This window comes from Oncorhynchus keta, chromosome 10, assembly GCF_023373465.1.
Source record: "Oncorhynchus keta strain PuntledgeMale-10-30-2019 chromosome 10, Oket_V2, whole genome shotgun sequence".
Classification (NCBI taxonomy): domain Eukaryota; kingdom Metazoa; phylum Chordata; class Actinopteri; order Salmoniformes; family Salmonidae; genus Oncorhynchus; species Oncorhynchus keta.
In genome coordinates, this window is record NC_068430.1 from 29,331,940 (window position 1) to 29,350,040 (window position 18,101).

The following is an 18,101-nucleotide window of genomic DNA, read 5'->3' on the forward strand; positions in this document are numbered from 1 at the left end:
CTTTGGCAATGTTAACACATGTTTCCCATGCCAATAAAGCCCTTGAATTGAAAATTGAATTGAATTGAGAGAGAGAGAGAGAGAGAGAGAGAGAGAGAGAGAGAGAGAGAGAGAGAGAGAGAGAGAGAGAGACAGAGACAGAGGCAGACATAGGACACAGAGAGAGAGAGAGAGAGAGAGAGAGAGAGACAGAGAGAGAGAGAGAGAGAGAGAGAGAGAGACATACAGAGGCAGAGTGATATACATGGACACAGAGGGAGAGAGAGCGAGAGAGAGAGAAGAGAGAGAGAGAGAGAGAGAGAGAGAGAGAGAGAGAGAGAGAGAGACACATACAGAGGCAGAGTGATATACATGGACACTGAGAGAGACACACACTGACAGAGAGGGAGAGCGAGACAGAGAGATTGACATAGACAGAGAGAGAGAGAGCGAAACAGAGAGAGAGAGGCAGAGACCAAGAGAGACACAGAGAGAGACACAGAGAGAGACACAGAGAGAGACACAGAGAGAGACACAGAGAGAGACACAGAGAGAAACTGAGAGAGAGAGAGAGAGAGAGAGAGAGAGAGAGAGAGAGAGAGAGAGAGAGAGAGAGAGAGAGAGAGAGAGAGAGACATACAGAGGCAGAGTGATATACATGGACACAGAGGAGAGAGAGAGAGAGAGAGAGAGAGAGAGAGAGAGAGAGAGAGAGAGAGAGAGAGAGAGAGAGAGAGACATACAGAGGCAGAGTGATATACATGGACACAGAGGGAGAGAGAGAGAGAGAGAGAGAGAGAGAGAGAGAGAGAGACACACTGACAGAGAGAGAGAGAGAGAGAGAGAGACTGACAGAGAGAGAGAGAGAGAGAGACAGACACTGACAGAGAGAGGGAGAGAGAGAGAGAGAGATGGAGAGCAGAGAGGACACAGAGAGATAGACTGACAGAGAGAGAGAGAGAGAGAGAGAGAGAGAGACACATACAGAGAGAGAGAGAGACATGGACACAGAGAGAGAGAGAGAGAGAGAGAGAGAGAGAGAGAGAGAGAGAGACACACAGACAGAGACAGACAGACAGACAGACAGACAGACAGACAGACAGACAGACAGACAGACAGACAGACAGACAGACAGACAGACAGACAGACAGACAGACAGAGAGAGAGACAGTTGAAGACAGAGGGGGACAGCGAGAGCAACAGACAGAGAAAGAGAGAGACAGAGACAGATGAAGAGAGACACAGATAGAGAGAGAGACAAAGTAAGAGACTGAGTGAGAGACTGACATGGGACCGATATGGTTTATACTTCTCAATGTTCGCCCACCAGGGTCTTGGCTGGTGGTACAGCTGTCATACAAAGGATACCGAAAGGAAATTGTGTGGGATTACTGGGCGTTTGTCAGATGGAGAAGATAGGAGCAGCAAGTGCTGATTCTGGGCACAAAACAGACACACAGTGAAATAATAGCCTCTCAATATGGATACCCAGGGGGAAAAGTATAGATTAGTTGTTGTTCTTTTTTATATTGGGGATGCAGCAAGTCATATTTTGCTCACCTTGTAAAACACGACCTGGCTGTTGTCATATTCAATGCATATTATTTACCTCTGAATTGTTCTGGACATCATCCAAATTCAACAGAGATGGGAAGAGGAGAGACCTGAATGCTTATGCTCTCATTTTGTTTGAATAGTGGGAGAAATGTTGACATAAAAGCGATTTGATTCACTGCAAGACATAAAACAAAAATGTATCTCCTTCACGGAGGTCCCACTGAGATAGTAGAAGAGACGTACAGCAATAAATATATGAATTGAAGGTCACCCTTCAAAAATTCTCATGAAATAAATGCTGCAGCTCAGGAAAAAAAGTAGAGTGTGTCAAATGTTTTATACTTCCTAAGGTAAATAAGGAGAAGGGGCTACAATCTTGCACTTGTAGCATGAGAGGTTTGAGGACATTGCCTGTAAAATCCTATGTTGCTTTATACCTATTATGATTTTACAGACTGTTGCACATAAATCGTAACATCAAGGACTGGGACTAGGGAGCAGTGAATGTACTTCACAAGAAAATAAAGCTGTCATTGTTATGATGTGTGAAAAGAAGGCAGAAATATCTATTTTTCAATAGCCCTTCTCCCAGTCTCTGGACATGGAGATATATTGTACAATCGCTGAAGATAAGTAGCACCATGGTGTCAAGCCATGGAGCAGACCGTCTCCTAGGAGACAGGCTGAATAATGTACAGCAATCAACATTTCATAAATCCTCTGCATGATTAAAAGGTGATGAATAAAATATATGGTTGAGTCACTCCATGAGCACTTCACAAAGCCTCCACAAAGGTATTCCTAGAGCAATGAGAGAGTGATGGGCCTGACAATTAGAGCAACATGTTGGGAGTTGGTTACCCCTACTGCATGGCAGATCTGTCTGGGAAACTTAACACAATGGCTTCTGGAAACCTCTCAGAATAGGCCTATGATTATTCATATGAGCTTGAAATGGTCAGTATTACCAACATTTGCCATCACATTAACCTGAGCTGTGCCTATTCCAAATACATCTACCAAGAGCATTGGAGGCCCATAATAACACCCAATATGACTGTGTACTGTATGTGCTGTATGTGGACCCTATCCTTGTATTCTCTCAATGCAAAACATCAGCTCCAGCTTCCTTTCTCGAGGACGGTTAGTAAATCAGATCAAATCATATCAATTTCATTCATATAGCCCTTCTTACATTAGCTGATATCTCAAAATGCTGTACAGAAACCCAGCCTAAAACCCCAAACAGCAAGCAATGCAGGTGTAGAAGCACGGTGGCTAGGAAAAACTCACTAGAAAGGCCAGAACCTAGGAAGAAACCTAGTAAACCTAGTAAAGGGTGCTGTTCTTCCTTTATCATGTGTGCTGCCGAGCAAGCGGAAGTTAAAAGCAATGCAAATAATCTCAGCTTTTAGGAGCCAACAGATAAAGCAAGAAGACCTCCAAACTGCATCGCTTCCTCAGTTCCAGTTTAGCCTTGACCGAGCCATGCAAATTGTACCTGAGACACAGAGAGAGTGACGCTGCCAGCTGCACAGGCGCAAAGCTGGGGCTCAAGATAGGCAAATCTCCCCTGGGCCAGGGGTTAATTGGCAGAAATATCTTTTGAATGCTTTACAAAGGGGAATGTGAAGTTCCCCTGGAAAATAAGGACACACATAAAGCAGTACTGTTTGAGTTCTATTTGACAGCAAAAAGCTTACACAGCATTTTAGGCTTTTTCTCAATGTGTCATTTTGCTTCCAGGGAAGGATGCGTTCTATTGCTGACCCACGTAAAAGGTGCAATTCAGCAGAGCTTTATCAGATCAGCATTCTGTTCCCAGCATTATGTTCCTATTTTAGGATACATTCTCTTCTGCCTAGGTTTGTGTTTGTAGAATTCTAACTCAATGCATTATGTTCCTATTTTAGGATACATTCTCTTCTGCCTAGGTTTGTGTTTGTAGAATTCTAACTCAATGCATTATGTTGCAGAGAGTAGGCTGCAATGAGGGAAACATTTGATTAGCTGATAGTTGATCAACATCTACTGCAAGATCCCTAGTGCCTTGCCGTAAGGCTGTGGTGTGTATTGCTGTTCTGAATGAGAAGTGTATGTTCCCTTGAAAAGAATAACACTCAAAGGGCAGATGTGGGGATCACTAATTCATTGATTCGTTAGCTGAGATACCTTTTGTGCATCTATCTACTTTATTGAAACAAGGCCAGTGTACTCTAGTCAGAAAACGTTTTTTTTATGTTGGCAGTTTGGCATAATGGCCCATATCAGTTGAATGTTTCATGATAATCCATTTACCAAAGATGGTGATGCTAAAACTGGTGGCATTCGCACAGTGAAAACAAGTGGCACTCATATTAAACACTATTGCATGTATATCAGGAGACTTTAACAGAGCATATATAATTGATGTGTCCTTTCATTACTGTCAGTCACAGTGGCTTGATGGGAGTGTTAAAAACCAGAGAGTGTTCTGGAAGAGAATACATATTAGACAGTAAGTACATTGATGTCTTATGCCAATGTGGATAATGGACACAATAATTAAACCACAAGTGCTTTTGAGTGCAGGACACTAGTATTTGAAAGGATATTCTACCCATGATCCAGTGTAAGTATTACAAAAAATTGAGGAACACCTGTAGTGATCATATTCCCCCATCCTGGACTGACATGAAAACCATATGAGAGACGACATTGTGAAACATTCCTGGGGCCTCATTAATCAATCATGTGTAGGCACAAATCTGTGAGTAAACTAATGCGTGGGATCATATCCACTCAAAGTGTGAGATTTATCAATATGAACGTTTTCTTGAGTGTGTGTACATTTACCCAGAGACATGACCATGCGTACACACAGTGCCAAGTGGTGGAATAAGAGAACTGCTTTTCAAGCATGAAATTGAGGAAATATATTTGTATAATCGTGAGAGTAATAGTTAAATAATTTTTCAATTTGAATTGTATTTCCATTGTGAATTCATGCAACAATTATTGACAGGCTATATACATTAAGTATAAATTCACCACATCAGTGCATTTGTTAGGATAATTATCTATGTAAAGTACAGTAATTTGTTAAATTAGAGGCACACGTGAAAGTGAAACCATTGTTGAAATACTGTACTTTATATAGATTATTATCATAAAAAATTCACTGATATAATGGGAAATGGATTGAGAGATTAATGATCTGTTGGAAGATTTGGAACACTTTATTCACAGAGAGCGCATTTTTAGAGACAGGTGGTAGTTTTTTGCAGAAAATATAAATTGGCTCATCAGATATCGTTTCCCATAACCAATCGTATAGGATCTTTGCGAAAATTTAAGGCCTACATTCAGACCACTTGACTTTTTCCACATTTTGTTAAGTTACAGCCTTATTCTATAAAAGCCCTTATTCACACAATACCCCATAACGACAAAGGGAAATCAGGTTTCTAGACATGTTTGCACATGTATTAAAATTTAAAAACAGAAATACCTTATTTAAAAAAGTACTAAGACCCTTTGCTATGAGACTTGAAATTGAGCTCAGGTGCATCCTGTTTCCATTGATCATCCTTGAGATGTTTCTACAACTTGATTGGAGTCCACCTGTGGTAAATTCAATTGATTGGACATCATTTGGAAATGCACACATCTGAAAAATGAGCGAGAACCATCACATCGCGTCAGTGGATGGCTGGGTGCCAGCAGAGTTCTGCATGAGCAACAGCTTGGAGCAGACATTTTCTCTCTCTCTCCTATTGAAAAAGCTACGGTCCGGTTGAAATATTATCAATTATTTATTGTAAAAACAACCTGAGGATTGATTATAAAAAAACTTTGACATGTTTCTACGAACTTTACGGATACTATTTGGAATTTCACCGTCGTGACTGCTCAAGCCTGTGGATTTCTGAACAAAACATGCCAACCAAATGGAGGTATTTTGGATATAAAAATAATCTTTATGGAACAAAAGGAACATTTATTGTGTAACTGGGAGTCTTGTGAGTGCAAACATCCAAAGATCATCAAAGGTAAGCGATTCATTTTATTGGTTTTCTGACTTTCGTGACCAATCTACTTTGCTGCTGGCTGTGTGTAATGTTTTGTCTGCTGAAAGAGATGTCCTAACATAAACGCTTGGATAGCTTTTGCTGTAAAGCTTATTTTTTTATCTGACACGCCAGGTGGATTAACAACAAGCCAAGCTGTGGTTTGCTATATTGCACTTGTGATTTCATGATAATGTAATATTTTTAGTAATTTAATTTGAATTTGGTGCTCTGCAATTCAGTGGGTGTTGACGAAAATGATCCCGCTAATGGGATGGGTGTGCCAAGAAGTTAAGAAAGAAATGACACATATTAACTTTTAAGAAAGCACACCTGTTAATTGAAATGCATTCCAGGTGACTAGCTCAAGAAGCGGGTTGAGAGAATGCCAAGAGTGTGCAAAGCTGTCATCAAGGCAAAGGGTGGCTGTTTGAAAAATATCAAAATAGATTTTGATTTGTTTAACACTTTTTTTGGTTACTACACGATTCCATATGTGTTATTTCATAGTTTTGATGTCTTCACTATTATTCTAGTACGTAGAAAATAGTCCAAATAAAGAAAAACCCATTAATGAGTAGGTGTTCTAAAACTTTGGACCAGTAGTGTTTATTCAGAAATTGTGGCGTTTGTTTTATTGCTACTATGATGTCTTGAAATGTATATGAAATTTGAGTCTTGTAAGCCCCACAGATGTGTATGTGTGCATATGCATATGGCAGGTGTTTTGATGTCTACAAATGTTTCTGTACATCGATGTCTTGAAAATAAGGCTATATGAAATTCAGACTTGTGGAAGCCCCACAGCAATACTCAGGTATATAGGCTATGCATATGGCAGGTTACATGGCTGTTTACTCCGTCTTCTGCACTGCTAAGTTGTGTTTGTCACTCTTTTTCTCATGCCTTCAGGTACCTCAGAGCCTCCTAGATCACTCTCCGCTCTTGAGCTCACAATTTGTTCCGGGACCTCCCGATTTTTACAAATTAAGCACTGATAGAGTCCACTTTCTGCGCTGGTGTCAAATGTCACTGTTGCATATTATTTGTATATTAACATATGTTGGAGAATCCTTATGGATATGTTTGACACACAGTACATACTATGTATTTTCTCTTTAACTGATTTCTATTTCTAGGGTGAGGTTGGGCTAACTAAATGACAAATGGCAAGCCAGGAGAAATGGAAATACAGCATACTTTGTGATATCAAATGCCTTCTTACACTTTAAGATGGGGGATGCAACCAAGCTTACATTAAACCATTCATGAACACAAATGTTCGGAAGTATGTAGGCCCCGTTCCTGCTGAGTACAAAAAATACATATGATTATAGATACCCAAAATAGATTGAATGGGCTTGAATGGGCTTGTCATTCAAACAGTACTGTTCAGTACTTGATCAAAAATCAAGTCCATTTTATCTACAGTAAATATGGGTATACGAGGACATCTAGTGGTCACTGGGTTTTTCATTCTCGGCCAATTCCATCATGAACGTGTATCCCCCTTCACAAGCTTGAGGTTGGGTGAGTCCCCTTTCCTATAAAACACAACTAGATATTTTATGGACTAGCATGCAATGCAATGAGATATATTTGATGCAGATATTTACTTTGCAACATGTCCTAACATAAACATGTATTGTCATTCAACTGAGACTGCTCTTCTCTGTCCCCAGTCCACCTGGCTTGAAATGTATATGAAATTTGAGTCTTGTATGCCCCACAGATGTGTATGTCACTTGTGCATGGTCTCTCCTATGCAGACGACACACAATTAATCTTCTCCTTTCCCCCTTCTGATGACCAGGTGGCGAATCGCATGCATGTCTGGCAGATGTATCAGTGTGGATGACGGATCACCACCTCAAGCTGAACCTCGGCAAGACGGAGCTTGGGGAAGGACTGCCCGTTCCATGATCTCGCCATCACGGTTGACAACTCCATTGCTCCTAGAGCGCTAAGAACCTGGCGTGAAAACACCCTTCATCAGACCCGTTCCTGTAGGTTCATGCTCTACACATCCGCAATACCCTGCCTCACACAGGAAGCGGCGCAGGTCCTAATCCAGGCACTTGTCATCTCCCGTCTGGATACTGCAACAGGTTGGCTGGGCTCCCTGCCTGTGCCATTAAACCCCTACAACTCATCTGCAGCCCGTCTGCTTCAGTTCCCAAGTTCTCTCACGTCACCCCGCTTCCGTCACTGGCTTTTGAAGCTCATGCTACAAGACCATGGTGCTTGCCTACGGAGCTGTGAGGGAACGGCACCTCAGTACCTCCAGGCTCTGATCAGGCCCTACACCCAAACAAGGGCACTGCGTTCTCCACCTCTGGCCTGCTCGCCTCCCTACCACTGAGGAAGTTTCCCGCTCAGCCCAGTCAAAACTTGCTCTGGCCCCCAATGGTGGAACAAACTCCCTCACGACGCCAGGACAGCGGAGTCAATCACCACCTTCCGGAGACACCTGAAACCCCACCTCTTTTAGGATAGGATAAAATCCTTCTCACCCCCCTTTAAGATTTAGATGCACTATTGTAGAGTGCCCAATTTGTAAGTCGCTCTGGATAAGAGCGTCTGCTAAATGACTTAAATGTAAATGTAATTGACTTGAACAAAATATAATTGTATGAGCTATGCTTCTGTGTACCGGTGTTTTTGTACCTCTCTACTAGCTAGCTAGCTAGATGGGGAAGTCCAGAGTCAGAGGCAGTCCGTTCTGCGTGACTTCTTGACTTCGATACAATGTGTCATCATGCATTTCTGCATGCCCACTGGTAACTGTCATAGCTGTCTTGCTAGCTAACTTAGCTCATCAACCAATATTTTCTCTTGCAATTTCTGCAAGATGACACTGATTAAAGCCTTGAGGACCTCACTGTGCTAAATACGGCTGCTAGAATCCTGACTAGAACCCAAAAAATTGATCATATTACTCCAGTGCTAGCCTCCCTACACTGGCTTCCTGTCAAGGCAAGGGCTGATTTCAAGGTTTTACTGCTAACCTACAAAGCATTACATGGGCTTGCTAATGATTTGGTCTGCCGTCATACCTTTACGGTCACAAGACGCAGGTCCCTAGAATTTCAAAGCAAACAGCTGGAGGCAGGGCTTTCTCCTATAGAGCTCCATATTTATGGAACGGTCTGCCTACCCATGTCAGAGACGCAAACTCGGTCTCAACCTTTAAGTCTTTACTGAAGACTCATCTCTTCAGTGGGTCATATGATTGAGTGTAGTCTGGCCCAGGAGTGTGAATGTTAATGGAAAGGCTCTGGAGCAACGAACCGCCCTTGCTGTCTCTGCCTGGCCGGTGCCCCTCTTTCCACTGGGATTCTCTGCCTCTAACCCTATTACAGGGGCTGAATCACTGGCTTACTGGTGCTCTTTCATGCCATCCCTAGGAGGGGTGAGTCACTGATGTGATCTTCCTGTCTGGGTTGGCGCCCCCCCTTGGGTTGTGCCGTGGCGAACATCTTTGTGGGCTATACTCCGCCTTGTCTCAGGATGGTAAGTTGGTGGTTGAAGATATCCCTCTAGTGGTGTGGGGGCTGTGCTTTGGCAAAGTGGGTGGGGTTATATCCTTCCTGTTTGGCCTTGTCCGGCGGTATCATCGGATGGGGCCACAGTGTCTCCTGACCCCTCCTGTCTCAGCCTCCAGTATTTATGCTGCAGTAGTTTGTGTCTGGGGGCTAGGGTCAGTTTGTTATATCTGGAGTACTTATCCGGTCTTATCCAGTGTCCTGTGTGAATTTAAGTATGCTCTCTCTAATTCTTTCTCTCTCTCGGAGGACCTGAGCCCTAGGACAATGCCTCAGGACTACCTGGCATGATGACTCCTTGCTGTCCCCAGTCCACCTGGCCGTGCTGCTGCTCCAGTTTCAACTGTTCTGCCTGCGGCTATGGAATCCTGACCTGTTCACCGGACGTGCTACCTGTCCCAGACCTATTATTTGACCATGCTGGTCATTTATGAACATTTGAACATCTTGGGCATATTCTGTTATAATCTCCACCTGGCACAGCCAGAAGAGAACTGGCCACCCCTGATAGCCTGGTTCCTCTCTAGGTTTCTTCCTAGGTTTTGGGCCTTTCTAGGGAGTTTTTCCTAGCCAACGTGCTTCAACACCTGCATTGCTTGCTGTTTGGGGTTTTAGGCTGTGTTTCTGTTCAGCACTTTGAGATATCAGCTGATGTACGAAGGGCTATATAAATACATTTGATTTGATTTGACTGTCACCACTGGTCATTAGGCTAGCCACTTACCCAGCAGGGTTGCATCAATTTCCATTGGGCTAGTGCTAGCTGGGCTGAGCTAAGCAGCTAATGCTAGCTAGTTAACGCGAGCTGATTATCATGTAGCAGACGCTATGCTAACATTAGCAAGCTAGCTAATGTCACTACACCATAGTCATGACAAAATCATGTTTTGACAGTGTAGTGGCTATTGATGTGTTTTGTTGTTGTGTCTTTTGTTTTGTGATATTGTGAATACCACCTTTTTGTCATTCAACTTGGATTTAACTACCGGTATGTATCTAATCCAGTTTCAGTATGAGAAAATGTCCCAAATTCCTGTGAGATACTGGGAGAATTTGCACACTGGATATGGAGCCTCAGAAATGAAAGATCCTGTCACACATTAGGAGCCACTACCCTTTTTTAATGATGTAATATATTTTATGTGATAAGAGGACCAGATGTAATTACAGATTCCTGTGATTATCTGAAGTACCCAAACGGGCCACTAGATGTCTTGTGATTACATACAATTCTGGTAGTTTACTGGTAAATTTAGAAGGTTTCCAGTAATATACACTCCCTTTGCAACCCTAGGTGTGGAGACATATGGGCAGACTGAGCACATAGGGCCACACCAGGTCCAGTTATCCAACATACTGGGCTGGACCATACTGCTATGGGCTGTACGAACAGAGAAATGTGAAGTCAGGGTCCAGAGAAATGTGAAGTCTGGGGATGAGCCAAAGGATTGGATACAGTGGCCTCTAACAGACAGACTCTTATTAGGCTTCACAAAATGGGTCAAAATGTAGACATATTTTATGGTTTGTGGGTCATTGAACTGGTTCAGACTTGTAAATCTTCAAATCAGCACACCAACCTTAATTTGAGTCCCACAAAAGATGATTAGAATCATGTTATCACTATGAAGTATTTATTTAACATTGACATATTACACATGAATGATGAAACACTTTTACAGTACAGTATGTAAGCATGTGTTTATTAACGTACCAATAGGACATTGGAATTGACATGTAATGGAGAAAAGCAATGTTTTATATGTGCAATGTAACTTAACATTATTAATCTAATGTTAGACTTCTCACTCTATCAACGTACACAACTGAGTCACATAATTATTTCATCATAATCAAAAGTTAAACCAGCCGACTCATCACAAGCCTCTTCGTCTACCACAGTGGTGTCGAAGTCTTTAGTATTATAAGTGCACATTATTTTCAGTTATGTGAATGAAAGTTGAATTATGGGAAGCTTCGAGAAGCTGCACAAATCGGTTTTATAAGAATAGATAGTATGGTCGGTATGAGTGTGAAGTTATAATGGACAATCTCCATTTAGGAGTTTGAATAGATCAAATAATAATGAGTGTGAATGGATGAGAAAGGATGAGAGAGTGGAAACACACTAAGATATAGGGTGCAATAACGTCTGAGCAAACACCCCAGCAGTGGGAAAGGTAAACCACTGAAACAATTGTTGTACATGCAGGTAGTGTTTGTGGATGAATAATGTATACTACATAAAGGTTACTCAATCATACCCTCATATACCCTCTGGCTATATCCAAATAACCTTGACTTGTTGGGGACCTCCAGAAAAGTGTTGTGGAATAGTATTATCATAGAAACACTAAATAGGTCCTGTGGTTTTTGACAGTATACTTTAAACAGCTTTTCTCATGTGTACGTTTGGATAGAAACACCTCGACGCTCTGTATTGGGTTGTGTTTTCTATTGAAAAGCTGCTGTCTGTCAATGCCGGGGAGATTAAGTAAAATGACAAAGAATGTTTCAAAACCATAGAAAGCATGGCCTTCAACTGGGATGAAATAGAGTACTCAGATGTGGAGATGTAACTGGAATTATTAACAGATTCTACAAAAGTCGTGACAAAATATGTAATCAACCATCACTTCCATCCAGCAGCACAGGCAATTTAAAAGAACACTTCAATGCCATGCATTCATAGCCAAACATCTCAATTCATTTGTAAATGAACACTTTTCAAAGATGTTGTCAAAGGTCTTTTCCATTGTGGAAGAATAGAAACAGGAACAGGGCAGGATAATACCATGTCTCTGTTAGCACACCAGACCACCGATGGCAATGGCTTCACAAAGGAAGTGAAGGAAAGGAGACAGAAATGCTACTAGGGGATAGATTTATCAAAGGTTTGCGTGTATTAAATTGCCACAGAACCCCATATGAAGCATTCTCCCCTCCGATTGCCTATACACAGCCACTAATGATGTCTTGGTGGCTGCAGTTGTTGTATTTTGTAGTTAATTCAGTAGGCCTTTTGATGTGTAATAAAGGTTAAATAATTGTGAGCCTATGTGTTTGCTTAACTAACTTAAAATTAACAATGTACAATGTCTTCGTCATCGACAATAAAGATCTACAGTATGGTATCTGTTTTGCATTTTGCAGTAATTCGAGAAGAAACATTTAAAGTTAAAACCTCTAAACTGCGATAGACCAGGACACATCTGCCTCTCAGGAATCCTCCTTGTCAATGATACCTCAGATAACCCGCCTATTTATGCAGTATACTGTAAAACATCAGACGATTAAGGACTCACAGTCAGTGTCTAACACACTTTAATTTCCTAGAGGCACAGATTCAATTGTGACACACTATGACAGACATTTCACATATTTCACATTGCCAGGGAGTGAGCACGAGGCTTACTGAACTAACAGAACTAAATAAGTCCTTCGTAAACCAACAGTAGTTTCTCAGCTCTAAACTGATGGGTTCTCTCCCAAAGGATCAGATAAAAGATGTCCATCTCCAGCACTGCAGCATGGTAAATTCAACAAACGGTCGCTCTCAAAGGAATGTGGTCCATTGTTACAGAGGAATGCTGTCAACTGTGAGAGATAAATGTGTGTGAGGTGAGCACAGTCAGTCTAATGACGCTTGATTTTGGGATATCTATTTTGGCAAGGTGGGGAGAGGACTAATTTAAGCTGTCACAAGAAATGCCCTGGGCCTGTGGCTGAGGAAGAGGATACACACAGAGCCACCAATGGGATGTCAGTGCCCCATGCCTCACAGGCCACCAGCAGGTCTCCTCAGATGGAGCATGCAGGAGGTCCTGAACCCACACAAGGAGCCATCTGCCTGGCCTTGTGCTCTGTGCCAGCGCTAATACACTTCTCTCACATGGTTCAAGTTCCTGTCATTATTGAATGGAGAGGATTCGGGGCTGGGATAAAGAGCTGTTTCTCCACTCCACACTGCCTGAATGTTGATGTCCAGGTCACACAGTTAGTGGCAGTTGCCATACCATCAGGGTTGTTTCTGAAGTCTCCACACCCGTGCGCTCTGCTGTCCCTTCCCTCAGTCTTTGGAAGCCCCTGCCCCCGGATATGACCGCAGCTGAGGTCACCCTGTCCCTACGCCCCCTATCTCGCTCACAGGGGCGCCCCCGCACCCACATCTCAGGGTCGTCACTGAGCTCATAGATGGAGCCGTCCTCCAGTCTTTGTTCCAGAGATTCCAGAGAGGAGTCAGACGCCTCGTCGCCCCGTGCCGTCAGTGCTCGCCCCGGCAACCCCGACGTGGAGCGTAGCCTGTACTGTAGCAGCACACCCCGCCCCTTGCCCCGCCCCTCCCCCTGGGAGCAGCCTGACTGCTGAAGAGACTCCTGGGAGGAGGAGTCACTGCGGTCCTCCCCTCCGCAGGCAGAGTCGGGTCCATCCCCCACAGAGTCCCTCTTCAGCAGCTCTGCGGACAGGGTGCTGGAGGTGGCCACCAGGAAGTCCACCGGACCACAGTGGGCATTCAGAGAGGTCATCCCCTTTCCTGCAGGACAGAGACACAACCAGAAAAGCACAATGTTGACATACATATCCCCAGAAGCAATTAGTATTCCCATTTTGATAATGGATAATTTGTCATAGTGAAAACCTTAATTTCCTCCTCCCCTCCTCCCCTCATCTGTACCTGTTATTTTGGGAATGCCCTCCAGTTTTGGCACGGGCAGGGTGATGATGACTCCCTGGGCAGTCCCCACCCACAGAAGCCCCTGGCAGAGGAGCAGGCTGGTGACATGCATGCTCTTCTGGCCTATAACACAGGAATAGGGAAACATGAGAGTTTTGTTAAAACCTCTTGGGGCTAGGGGGCAGAATTTTCACTTTTGGATAAATAGCGTGCCCAATTACAACTTACTGCTACTCATGCTAAGAATATAAGATATGCATATTATTCATAGATTTGGATAGAAAACACTCTGACGTTTCTAAAACAGTTTGAATGATGTCTGTGAGTATAACAGAACTTATGTAGCAGGCAAAACTCAGAGGACTAACCGTTCAGAATTATTTTTTCTGTTCAGCGAGTTCTCGTTGGAAAACTATATTTCTTAGGAACTGGTTTTGAGTTCCTGCCGCTTCCACTGGATGTCACCAGTCTTTGAAATTTGGTTGAGGTTATTCCTTTGTGCAATGAAGAAGTTGGAACTGGGTACTAGGAACTGGGTACACTGTTGAGAGTTGCGCAAGACGTGAAAGTTATCGCTGGTTTGTTTTCATTCCTGTATTGAACACAGAAAGACCCGTCTACAATTTGATCGATTATTAACGTCTAAAAATACCTAAAGTTGTATTACAAAAGTAGTTTGAAATATTTTGGCGAAGTTTATAGGCAACTTTTGAAATAATTTGTAGTGACGTTGCGTTTTTTGCAAGCTGTTTCTTTCTGGATCAAACGCAATTTATAAATTGACATTTAGATATAGATGGACGGAATTAATCTAACAAAATGACCAATTGTAATGTTTATGGGACATATTGGAGTGCCAACAAAAGAAGCTTGTCAAAGGTAATGCATGTTTTATATTTTATTTCTACTTTTTGTGTAGCGCCTGCAGGGTTGAAATATGCTATCCTCTTTGTTTACTGCTGGTGCTATCAACAGATAATAGCTTCTTATGCTTTTGCCGAAAAGCCTTTTTAAAATCTGATATGTTGGCTGGATTCACAACGAGTGTAGCTCTAACTGAGTATTTTACATGTGTGATTTACTGAAAGTATGATTTTATATAATTTTTTATATTTGCCGCGCTGCATTTCCCCTGTTTTTTGCCCAAGTGAGACGCAACTGTCCCGCCTATCCGTAAAAAGTACTGTATTCATAGCATTATGGAAATTAAACAATAACTCGTGTTACGATTATTGTTGTTAAAACCGCATTATTATTTCTGGCACCACATACAGTATGTTTACATCACGTCAGTTATTAGTATCATAAAGGTAAAATAAATAAAAAATCATTCAACAGTACACAGTTATGCATGTTGTGTTGTGCTGTTGTGTTTCCATGCACTTTCTTTGTTTCAGTACAATAGGCATTAGTTATCAGTATACATTTGAAGTCGGAAGTTTACATACATACTTAGGTCATTACGACTTGTTTTTCAACCACTCCAAAAATGTCTTGTTAACAAACTATAGTTCTGGCAAGTCAGTTAGGACATCTACTTTGTGCATGACACAAGTAATTTTTCCAACAATTGTTTACAGATTATTACACTTATAATTAACTGTATCACAATTCCAGTGGGTCAGAAGTTTACATATATTAGGTTGACTGTGCCTTTAAACAACTTGGAAAATTCCCGAAAATGATGTCATGGCTTTAGAAGCTTCTGCTAGGCTAATTTACATCATTTGGGTCAATTAGAGCTGTGCCTGTGGATGTATTTCAATGCCTACCTTCAAACTCAGTGCATCTTTGCTTGACATCATGGGGAAATCAAAAGAAATCAGCCAAGGCCTCAGAAAAATAATTGTAGACCTCCACAAGTCTGGTTCATCCTTGGGAGCAATTTCAAAATGCCTTTAGGTACCACGTTCATCTGTACACACAATAGTACGCAAGTATAAACAACATGGGACCACGCAGCAGTCATACCACTCAGGAAAGAGACGCATTCTGTCTCCTAGTAATGAACGTACTTTGGTGCGAAAAGTGCAAATCAATCCCAGAACAACAGCAAAGGACTTTGTGAAGATGCTGGAGGAAACAGGTACTAAAGTATCATTATGCACAGTCAAACGAGTCATATATCAACATAACCTGAAAGGCCGTTCAGCAAGGAAGAAGCCACCGCTCCAAAACCACCATAAAAAAGCCAGACTACGGCTTGCAACTGCACATGGGGACAAAGATTGTACTTTTTGGAGAAATGTCCTCTGGTCTGATTAAACAAAAATAGAACTGTTTGACCATAATGACCATCGTTATGTTTGGAGGAAAAAGGGGGAGGCTTGCAAGCAGAAGAACACCATCCCAAGGGGGTGGCAGCATCATGTTGTGGGGGTGAGTTGCTGCAGGAGGGACTGGTGCACTTCACAAAATAGATGTCAGGAAAACTGTGGATATATTGAAGCAACATCAAGACATCAGTCAGGAAGTTAAAGCTTGGTCGCAAATGGGTCTTCCAAATGGACAATGACCCCAAGCATACTTCCAAAGTTGTAGCAAAATAGCTTAAAGACAACAGAGTCAAGATATTGGAGTGGCCATCACAAAGCCCTGACCTCAACCGTATAGAAAATTTGTGGGCAGAACTGAAAAAGCATGTGCGAGCAAGGAGGCCTACAAACCTGACTCAGATACACCAGCTCTGTCAGGAGGAATGGGACAAAATTCACCCAACTTATTGTGGGAAGCTTGTGGAAGGCTACCCGAAACGTTTGACACAGGTTAAACCATTTAAAGGCAATACTACCAAATAGTAACTGAGTGTATGTAAACTCCTGACACTGGGAATGTGATGAAAGAAATAAAAGCTGAAATATATCATTCTTTCTACTATTATTCTGACATTTCACAATCTAAAAATAAAGTGATGATCCTAACTGACCTAAGACAGGGCATTTTTACTAGGATTAAATAGCAGGAATTGTGAAAAACTGAGTTTAAATGTATTTGGCTAAGGTGTATGTAAACGTCCAACTTCAACTGTACATGCAAATGGTATAATTGTGAAATTACACACAAAATAGGAGCCAATACATTATGTTTATGCTTTTCTGGTCTCTGTCATTGGCTTATTGGCTCTTGTGGTCCTGATATGTAGAGTTTCACTTAATATCCACGGCAACCACCTAATTGAATTACAACATCAGTCATGTGATCGCTACTGAGAGAATGCTAATTTACATACAGAGCTGCATTTACATGGTTGTTCTGTGTCACGCTCAGATTATGACGTGTGATTCGGATGAGTGCTTAGAGAGCGCCTTAATTGATTCATTTCATCACGCATGAACACATCCCATGTTTGGAAGCAGCAGCAGTGCTCTGCAAGGAGGGAGTTGAGGCAGCATCGCTGAGGTGCATGTTAAGCTTCTGCAGAGAGCGAGGTATTTAGGAAAAATATCTCTGAGGATCAGGACAGGGTTAAAGGCACAGTGAAGAATTCAATCTTGTACAAAAATGGACTAAATTTAATTAAAAAATATTTAATCAATCTACACACAATACGCCATAATGACAAAGTGAAAAAAAGGTTTTTAGAAATATTTGCACATTTATTACAAATAAAAAAAACAGAAATGCCTTATTTACATAAGTATTCAAACAATTTGCTATGAGACTCAATTGAGCTCAGGTGCATCCTGTTTCCATTGATCATCCTTGAGATGTTTCTACAACTTGATTGGAGTCCACCTTTGGTAAATTCAATTGACTGAACATGATTTGGAAAGGCACACACCGGTCTATTTAAAGTCCCAAAGTTGACAATGCATGTCAGAGCAAAAACCAAGCCAAGAGGCCGAAGGAATTGGGTACCAAAATGTTTCTGCAGCAAAGAACAGTGGCCGCCATCATTCTTAAATGGAAGAAGTTTGGAACCAACAAGACCCCTCCTAGAGCTGGCCGCCCGGCCAAACAGAGCAATTGGTGGTCACACTGACAGATCTCCAGAGTTCATCTGTGGAGATGGGAGAACCTTCCAAAAGGACAACCATCTCTGCAGCAATCCACCAATCAGGCCTTTATGGTAGTGGCCGGATGTAAGCAACTCCTCAGTAAAAGGCACATGACAGCCCGCTTGGAGTTTGCTAAAAGTCACGTAAAGGACTTTCAAACCATGAGAAACAAGATTCTCTGAAATCAAGATTGTTCTCTTTGGCCTGAATGGCAAGCGTCACGTCTATAGGAAACCTGCACCATCCCTACGGTGAAGCCTGGTGGTGGCAGGATCATGCACTGAGGATGTTTTTCAGC

At 42.2% G+C, this 18,101-nt stretch overlaps 1 protein-coding gene across 4 annotated transcripts in view; it reads right to left on the reverse strand.

The window, feature by feature from the left end:
* Nucleotides 1-10,747: 10,747 nt before the first annotated feature.
* arhgef10la (Rho guanine nucleotide exchange factor (GEF) 10-like a) overlaps nt 10,748-18,101 on the reverse strand; it is a 114,247-nt gene continuing 106,893 nt past the window's right edge. For all 4 annotated transcript variants that reach the window (XM_052526820.1, XM_052526818.1, XM_052526819.1 and 1 more), the window contains 2 exons: nt 13,806-13,928; nt 10,748-13,664 (listed from right to left, as the gene is read on the reverse strand). In XM_052526820.1, the coding sequence (XP_052382780.1) occupies nt 13,120-13,664; nt 13,806-13,928 (668 nt within the window). In that variant the 3' untranslated portion in view covers nt 10,748-13,119. The remainder of the gene's footprint in view (nt 13,665-13,805; nt 13,929-18,101) is intronic.